At 44.3% G+C, this 9,638-nt stretch overlaps 1 protein-coding gene across 2 annotated transcripts in view; it reads left to right on the forward strand.

Moving 5' to 3' along the window:
* Positions 1 to 9,638, forward strand: part of TKT (transketolase) — a 44,560-nt gene that overhangs the window by 28,755 nt on the left and 6,167 nt on the right. The window contains exons 10-14 of one of the 2 annotated variants that reach the window (XM_073351562.2): positions 811 to 941; positions 3,976 to 4,059; positions 4,265 to 4,358; positions 6,252 to 6,374; positions 8,912 to 9,221. In XM_073351562.2, coding sequence (XP_073207663.1) covers positions 811 to 941; positions 3,976 to 4,059; positions 4,265 to 4,358; positions 6,252 to 6,374; positions 8,912 to 9,099 — 620 coding nt within the window. In that variant the 3' untranslated portion in view covers positions 9,100 to 9,221. Of the gene's footprint in view, positions 1 to 810; positions 942 to 3,975; positions 4,060 to 4,264; positions 4,359 to 6,251; positions 6,375 to 8,911; positions 9,222 to 9,638 lie in introns of those variants that run through there. The other variant, XM_073351563.2, reaches the window with a different exon arrangement.

Consider the following 9,638-nt stretch of genomic DNA (forward strand, 5'->3'; position numbering starts at 1 on the left):
TAGGCTTTGCTCCTGCTTGTCCTTTGCCATTGCAGGCAGTGACATGACTGGATTCAGGAGTCTTTGCAGGGTTAGTCTGGAATAGTGCCACCTCCAGAGCCCTATTACGTAAGGGCATTCTGTTGGGTTTTTGTTTTTTTGTTTTTAACTGTGGCGACTCATGGCTCACAGAACGCTTTTCTGTGTCGAGTCTTTTTATAGACCTTCAATTTATGCCACAAGATACTTGAACAGTTAAATGAATAATATCTGTACTTTCTACTGCTCTTTCATGAGACTATTTACTACAATATATGGATCCTCATTTAGTCTTTTAAACAAACATAAAAATCTGAAAATAATCATATCAAATGGGCTATTAACTGTTGATGAAGTAGAAGTGATTTTCCTTTCACATTTCCAGCAGTCTAAATCCAGAGTGACACCATTTACTTGAGCGTAACTTTTGCTTACAAAACTTCCGTGCTGAACTGTAAATCTGAAGGTGCTATGATGTCTTATAGCTCCTCCTCTTACTTCCGTACACTTCCTGTTTTAGTTGCTTCTTTCTTTCCTATTGTTTTGTTTTTGCATTTTATTTTTGTTTTTTTTCTTTATAACCCTAGTTCTCTTTCTTTTTAGTTTCCTTCTGTCTTCTTATTTACTATTTAGATGGTTCCAAGTTTAAAGAGAAGATGATTCTTTTCTGAAGCAGGTAGACTTGCATGTCCTCTGTGTGCCTGATATATATTATTTTGACCTTCTCTGCTGTAATGAGTCCCCAGAGCAGACAGTCATTCCATTTTGTGCCTGTTTTTTTTCTTCTTTTAGGTGAGGATGGACCTTCTCAGATGGGGCTGGAAGATCTGTGCATGTTCCGTGCTGTTCCCAATTCAACTGTCTTTTATCCTAGCGATGCTGTATCTGCTGAAAAAGCAGTAGAAATAGCTGCTAACACTAAGGTTTATGCCATAGCATTTCTGAACTGGAAAATATGTATTTGTTTTAAATGTATTTTTAATAAGTGATGGAAATTTTGTTTGTTACTAGCCCATCTTTTGTATGCCTCAGTTTCAAAGGCACTGGCATTGTGGCAACACATCTCCTTCAGTTAGAGAAGTCTGATGATATGTCTATACTGGAGTTGCAGGTGTGATTTCCAGCTTGGATAGATGATGTCATGCTGTGTGGAGTGTCTAAAGGCACTGTCAGACTATCAAAAGGCAGGGCAGACACCCCAGACTGGTGGTATGTTCTATAATTAGATTTCCCCTCTACTCCAGAGTCCAAACTGATGGGATGAGTTCACGCATAGGTCTCTCCTTCCTGGAGGGAGTTAGGAATGCAATCAACAAGGCCTCTCTCCTTTGATGCTACACAATACCCATTTGCCTTCAGTGGGCCATCTTGTAGGCAGGACAGGTTTGGTGAGTTACACACTTACAGAGGTTTAGAATGCAAATGCTCAGTATAATTTATACCAGGAGTCTCAAATTCAAATGATCACGAGGGTCACACGAGGACTAGTACATTGGCCCGAGGGCCGCACCACTGACCACCCATCCCCCTGCTGCCCCGCCTCTTCCCACCCCTTTCCTGCCCCCAGGGGGTGCAGGAAGTGTGTGGGGTGCGGCAGGGGGATCAGGACAGGGGTTGGGGTGCAGGAGGTATGCAGCAGGGGGCTTAGGGCAGGTGTTCGGGGTGCAGGAGGGGTGTGGGGTGCAGAAGGGGGCTCAGGGCAGGGGGTCAGGGTGGGAGGGGTGGGTCTGGCCTGGTGTGCACCTTGCCCTGCCCCCGCGCCACTCCGGAAAGCGGCCGGGACCTGGTGGGGGGAGCCACAGGTGTCTGTGTGTTGCCCTGGCTGCTCCTCCAGGTACCTCCCCCGAAGCTCCCATTGGCCGGAAATGGGGAACTGCAGCCAGGGCTTTGGGGGAGGTACCTGGCGGAGTGACCAGGGCAACACACAGACCCCTGTGCCCGTCCCCCCCATCCCGGCCATTTCCCAGAGCGGGGCAGGGCAGGCAGGGAGGGAGCCTGCCCTGCCCCCGGTGTACTCCAGGCCGGAGCCGCTCTAGGTAAATGCTGGGGGGGGGGGGCTGTGGGCTGTGGGGAGTTGGCGGGCCACAGAAAATAACCCCGCGGCCGCATGTATGAGACCCCTTTTTTATAACATGGGCTATAGCGGTTATAAGTGACATCAGTACATGCAGCACCCTACAAGCATTTTAAAAAGTCTAAACACGTTCCTGTCAACTTAACATCTAATATCTATTTTGATAATGCTAATATACAGGCAAACAAAACTGATTTCCAGCTATGCATTTGTAAGTGTTCAGTGAGGCCTGGGGCCTTGACATATGCTGCCACCTGGTCTGCCAGTGTCACGGCTGTATCTGCTAGCTCTGATTGAGCTAATACGCTAAAAATAGAAGCATAGCCACAGTGGTGTAAGAAGCAGGATGGGTTAGTCAGCCGAGTACATGCCTAGGATTTCAGATGGGATTGTACTCGGGGAGGCTAGCCTGTCCTGCTGCTCGCCCTTCTGCATCTGCGCTTCATTTTTCATCAGAGCTAGCATGCGTATATCTGCCTGAGCTGGAAATTAGAGCTCCAACTCCGGTATAGACAAACTCTGCCCTGACTCGTGCTGAGTGCACAAATGGGAGATGTGTTTTACTCTAGGGCACATTCACATAAATGGTTGAACAGTGGTCACACCCTGGATCTAAACTGGTTCAAAAATGTGGGGAATGGTATGGCGTAACTAGCTCTGTTTTGGTATTCAGTGGGTGGGCAAAAAGCATAACATACCCCAGTGTGGTGTTCTGTGAGGTACACATTCAGCCCAGCTGAGTGTAACTTGAAGGCATTGGGGATGGAGTGGACAAAAATTAAAGCATGTGCGGGAGTTCCTCCGCTGGTGTAAGTCACTGTAGCGCCATTGGACCTATGCTGACTTACCCTACCTGAGGATCTGGCACTTTTTCTTCCAGTCTCCTGTTAATGAGTTAAGAGATTGGGCTATCATTCAAGAGATTATAACACTTTTGGTTAAGAGATTGGGCTATGATTCAAGAGATCTAAATTCTGTTGGTGCTGCCACAGACTTCCTGTGTCACCGTGGGCCAATCCCTTAACTTCTCTGGGATTTCATTGCCCATCTCACAATGGGGATCTGAGGATAAATCCATTTATGTTCCTGCTTACTCCAGGCTGTCTTTGACTGAATTTGATCCATTGTCTCCAAAGATTGCTGGCAACAAAACGTCAGGTGCTGCAGTCCCTGCTTGTGTGAAACTCCTATTGACTAAAATAAGAGTTTTTGCCGAAACCAAGATTGAATAACCTGAGTTGCTGCTCCTGTGCCTCTCCTAATGCTGCCTTAAGCAAAGCAGGGTTGAGATGTTGGTGTGTCAAATATGGCCAATCGTAAGAGAGATGCAAAACATAGAGCAGGAGAGCAAGAGCAAGGGAAAAGAGGGAAGGAATACACGTAGTGGTTTGTTAAAAGAATTGATACTTTCCTTTGGAAGAGCGTTTGAAAATGAACAGAAAAAATATAAACTTCCTTGCTTTTAGTTGAGGCTTTCCTCTTTTGCCTAGTTTTTTTTTATCTTTGGCTTTTCTAGCAGTGTGGTACGATTTTAAATCCCAGTTAGGTCAGGTAGGATTTTCATTTCCAGAAGCAAAAACTGGATGACCTTTGGAAGAGAAGTAAGATATTAAATTGCTTGTGTACCATGACAAAGAGGTTAACTGTGCAGCGATGACTGAGAGTAGTGGTAATTGAAAAGCACTAGTGATGGATTTAGGGAGAATTGTGGGGCAGGGAAAGTTCGCTCAATAAAACCACTGATAATATCGAAGGGATGAAACCCAGAGCTAAGTGGAATGAAAAAAATCAATTTCTGGAAAGTTTGTTTTATGTGTGTAAAAATTAGAATGCCTTAGCCACAGCTGTTTTTGTAACTCAGGCTGTGTTCCTTTTGGAAACAGGGCGTTTGTTTCATAAGGACCAGTCGTCCTGAAAATGAAGTTATCTATAGCAGCAACGAGGACTTCCAGATTGGACAGGCCAAGGTAAGTACTGTCTAGAGAACTGTGCCATCTGAAATAACATACCAGGTTCCTTCTTAAAAAACCCTTCTTCTCCAGGGTATTCTGTCTCCACCTAGTCAATACGTAAAGAAAACTAAAGGAATCTTAGTCAAATAGCCATCAACAATATTTATCATAAAGAGGAAACTAAAAAAATATATAATTCTCATTTGCTTTTTCCTCTCAGGTGGTGGTCAAGAGTAAGGATGACCAGGTCACTGTTGTTGGAGCAGGAGTGACTCTGCATGAGGCACTAGCTGCAGCAGAGCAGCTGAAGAAAGGTGAATGGAGGTTTCTTTAGGTCTAGTTACAGATAAGTAATCAGTACCAGCCAACCTGATTGGTGGATAGCTGAGTCTTCTGTACAGATAAATGTAAACTCATTTAAATATAAAAACCTGTTCTAGAACAGCTGATCTCCTGTTAATTGAAATACACAATATGCATCTCATCCCGTAAATATGCACTCCTGTGAGTAATCCTGTTTACTTTAGTGGGGCTGCTAGCAAGAGTAACTGTTGCTTCTCTGTTCTCTTTAACCAGTCAGAATACACTAGTACGGCATACAGTGGCACACAGGCTGGATGCCATTGAACTACACCAACAACCAGGACTCAGAATGATAAAATCTGCCTTGGGTTACAAGTACCACCTGTCTCTGAAATTTTTTTAAAATTATCATTTACACTTACTCTTTAAGTCCTGCATTATTTTATCACATTAGTTTTTGATTATGCCTTGTATATTGTTTGTTTGAAGATGGATTAATACACTGCAGTAAGCCAAAGCTTTTCTAGGATATCTGAACCAGTTGGCTGAGTACTAACTTTTATTTTTTTTATTGTGCTCAGAATGTACTAAACACTATATAAGGAAGGGATTAATTGTGTTGGCACACTTAGCTCTGTTTCAGTTAACAGGCATACTGAATAACAAATCTGACTGTTTATTTAAAATGTTTTGCATAAATTATTTGCTATAATAGGAATAAGATAATTGAAATAGGACTTTGGTACACAATGCTTCTTGCTGTAGGTCTGTTTCATTGCTATCTTGATTTTCTATCAGTGCCTCAGCATTTAAATAGAAGCAGGAAGCCCTTATCCTTTACAATGGTCTAGTCCACTGACATCTCTTGGAGTAAACAAAAATCCCTCAGTGGAATAATAGGAGAATGTGACCAACAAAATCCACCTCTTAATTCAATAACCTATGCCCAAAAATAGATTACAAGACATTCGGAATGTGATACAATTAATGCTTCAAATGGCTTTAGTGGGTAGCTCTGCACACTGTGCCTGGGTAGATAGAGGTTCTACCATGACCTTGTGCTGCTTGCGGCATTTTGTAAGTTTGATTCTTAGGGCCAGATTCTCCTTTACACTGTAACTGCTTTGTACTTCACCGCAAGCCCTAAAGTCAGTATAACCAGCCACACAGGGATCATCCCATTGTACAGGCATCCTCTGATGGCATAGAGCTGACATAGCAGCTCCTAAGCCATCCTCTAACTGTCAGCATAACATGGCAGAGGTTTCCTTGTGCCTCAGCGATCCCTGGCTGTTGTATTGGCCCCTTGCAGTGGTTGGTAGCTGGTACAAGTTAGACCAGGCCTCAGGCTGCTCTGACATATGTGAGAGCTGGCTCAACATGCAGCAAGCCCAAGAACAGGGGGAAGCTAAGGTAGCTTAAAGCCATTTTGTACATGTCCTTGAGTTGTGCTGTACCTTAGCAGAAAACATGGGCCTCAGACTCTGAGCTGATGGCAGAGTAAACTCAGATTGCGTTGCTGGCTAGAGGAGAAGTAGCGATTGTGGTTTGTGAAATTCAAACAGTTTGCAAGTAGCAGATGACCTGCAATAAAAACTGTGTGTGAAAAGCCTTCAGTCTGGGTCCAGCTACCATACTGCATTTACTGTGAGGCAAAGGTCTCTGTGCTGAGAGCTGGAGCCATCTCCAGGGACTGAGGGAATGGGGAGGGAGCATTCATGACTCATGAGTTCAGAATAAAAAATTTGCAAATCATATTCTGGAAATGATTAGAGCCATTTTTTCAGTAATTATGCAAGAGCCTCTCAAGGTTTCGCACTGCATTTCTCACAGAAGTTTTTAACTCACATTCTTCAAAGGCACATACCATATTGTACAATAACTTTACAATTCCACTTCTACAGAAAAAATCTACATCCGAGTGATTGATCCATTCACTATAAAACCCCTGGATAAGATAACTATACTTGAAAATGCAAGAGCAACCAAAGGCAGAATTATCACTGTGGAAGACCATTACCCTGAAGGTAAGCTGATTTCAGGTGGTGATAGCTAAGGCTATCTTTTGGTTACCTGTATTTTTAGTAAAAGTCATGGACAGGTCTCGGGCCGTAAACAAAAATTCACGGGCCCATGACCTGTCCATGACTTTTACTAAAAATACCCACCCTGACTAAAATGGGCAGGAGTGCTCAGGGGGGCAAGGGTGCTACAAGTCGGGGCAGGAGGGGAGTCCGGGGCTGCTGGGGGAGGTGACCCGGGACCTGTGCTGGTGGGGCAGGTTGGCAGGGCTTCCTACCTGGCTCCACGTCCCTGCAGCTCCTAGGCAGTGGAGGCAGGGGCCAGAGCAGGAGTGCCTCTGCTGTTCCCACCACAAGCGCTGGGAGCTACAGGGCTGGGGCCTGGTGCCAAGACCCCCCCCCTCTTCCTCTGCCTAGGAGCTGCAGGGGGACCCCCACCCCAGGTAAGCGCCTTCCCCCCGCACCCTCCTAACCCCTAGCTCTGAGCCCCCTCCCAGACACCCAAACTGCTGCTGCTGCAGAAGTTACGGAGGTCACGGAAATTCGCTGAATCCATGACAGACCTGCAACCTTAGTGATAGCCCACAGAGCTGGCCTGTCAAGCCTACAGTCTCTTCTTGACTTTTGAGACTCAGAAATATCATGGCTGATCTCATGGCTTTATTTCTTTCAAAAAAAGTTTCCAGCCATCTTCCTTGCAAAGTTATCCTTAACAATGGAAACTGATCGTGAGGGGTGAAAGTCTCTGTTTTTTCCTTAAGGTACTGGGTTAATTAGAGGCCCCCTGTAGTTACCGTTTCCGTTAGGGTCTTTCCTTAAACATGGATCCGGTGAAATCTTGATCCTTCTGTTCCTGCTAATGCTATAAACTCCAGAGGTGGTAGGGTGATTGTGGGACTATAGCGATTGCCTCTCCATACTGGCCAGCAGAGAGCATATACAGCAGCCAGTGTGTTAAAAGATGTAATAGATGCCACTGCTATGTGCACTTCCTTGGCATTCCCTGAGTCACTGGGCTCAATGCTGGATTGCTTGGCATACATTCCCAGTGTCCTCTCTTCATTCCATAATCTGTGCAGCAGCGGCTTGCCAGGCCTGTTATATTCCCTGTTGTTGCTGTGGGGTACCTGGAGAGCACCAGAGGGGTAAAAAGTCATGTGTAGGGCCTATGGCAAAATATCTTCTGCCTGCACAAGTCTTCAGTGGCTTCCCTGTGTAAAAGTGTCCTGTGAGGGCAAGACTTTACATTACACAAAGGGGAACAGATTGTTGTTTCCATGATCTACGTGTCAGCCTTGTTCTGCGTGGGAGGGAAGCATTAAAAGGGACGTCATTAGAGGAACAAACATGAAGTACGGCATCATTATATATTGTCACTGTGGGTTTGTCCTGGACTGGGGTTTGTGGTCAGTGTTTCAGCCTGCGTGAGATAGCATCATTGTAAATACTGGTCTAGACATGCCACTGTTCCAGAACACCAATGCTGGTAGTTTGACTGAGCACGTGCTTTTTTGCACCTATTCTCCGCTCTACATAGATGTTTTTACTGTAACTTTGCATGACTAGACAATTGCCTTGGCAGGGTGAAATTCACTTATTGATACAGTTACACTGGTTCAGCCACCTACACATGGTGTAGCCCAAGAGAATCCAGCCCACTGTGTCTGCCTCTGCAAGACAGCTTCCGGCAGCTGTTGTTGGTAGATGACTCCTCTTTCTACCTCTCTCCCAGCATTGTGCAATGACTCAGCCTCCGATTTATGAAGATATTTAGGCACCTAAAGATTTATAGACATCTAGTAGGATTTACAAAATGCCTAAACCAGGGTGCCTAAATCCCCTTGAATTCAGTGGGGGTTAGGAACCTAACTCAGGTGCTTTTATAAATTCAACGTTCTCTTGGGTTGCACCATATGTAGGTGGCTGCTGGGCCAGTGTAAATCAATAGTTTAATTTCACACTGCTGAGGTGATGGTCTTGTCACTCAAAGTTACAGTAAATCTGTCTTTCAGTGCCAGATTCTGAAAAATGCTGCTGACCTCTTGAGAGTTCTCTCTATCTTAAATATATTTATATAGCTCCCCATTACCATAGTATCTGAGCACCTGACAATATCCTTGTGAGATAGGAAAGTTTATTCCCATTTTGCAAATGGGGAGCTGAGGCACAGAGAGACTAAAGGTAAAATTTTCAAAATCATTGAACTGACTTAGGTGCCTCAGTCCCATTGACTTTCAGTAAGAGTTAAGCTCCTAAGTGCTTATAAATCACTTAAGATCTTTTGAAAATTTTACCTGAAGTGACTTGCCTGGGTCTCTCTCTGTCTGTGGTGAAGTGGGGAATTGAACCTGGCTTGCCTAAGTCTAGCCTGTGGGAGGTGACAGTGCTGATACTGCAGCCTTATCATGGGAACAAAACAAATTTGTAACCTTTAGATCTTCCAAATTGTCTTTATTTTAATAGCTGCAGCAAGTTGCTTATGCAGAAATAGCCTGTTAGTCTAGACACTCTGAATTTTATGAATGTTACTGTCTTTTTCCTAGGTGGCATTGGAGAAGCAGTGTCAGGTGCTCTAGTTGGAGAGCCTGGTATCACAGTTACTCGCTTGGCTGTATCCCATGTGCCAAGAAGTGGGAAACCAGCTGAGCTCCTTAAGATGTTTGGCATTGATAAAGATGCCATCGTGCAGGCTGTTAAAGTGGCAGTTTCCAAATCAAGGAATGCAGAGTAGTTTGAAGCATCGCACGTTGTGTTACATTAGACCAGTGTTCAAAACTATACTGTGACTTGGAGGAGAAGGTGCTTAAAATATATGCAGAGAAGGTCTAATAAAAATACAAGATTTAAACAAAATAGTGTGTTAAATCATTTTACTTACAGGGGCTTTTATGCAGTGTGGTGGTGTCTGAATATAAACATCCTAGTGTCTTTTTAGGTCACTTCATACTGTTCTGGAATGTCAGTCTTTTGGGGCATGGAACATGCCTCCATTTATCTCTCACCTGTTTTTCACAATTTTAATTGCCATGTTTCTTAGTTACATAATGTATTTGTAAGGGTTTATTTCCCTCCCAGGCTAGCAGCTCTCTCTGCTCAATTCTGTAATTAGGTCTGAATGCTGAATTTGTGACTGTGTCCATTTCTGTTATAAGAAGCAGGGAATTCTCAAATGCAGGAATATATCAAGTCAGAGGAGAAGCTCGATTGGATTGTGAACTTCCATTCAAAGAAACCCCTGAAACAGGTGTATACACTGTATAATTCCCCCTC

The sequence above is a fragment of the Lepidochelys kempii genome, chromosome 7 (assembly GCF_965140285.1).
Source record: "Lepidochelys kempii isolate rLepKem1 chromosome 7, rLepKem1.hap1, whole genome shotgun sequence".
NCBI lineage: Eukaryota > Metazoa > Chordata > Testudines > Cheloniidae > Lepidochelys > Lepidochelys kempii.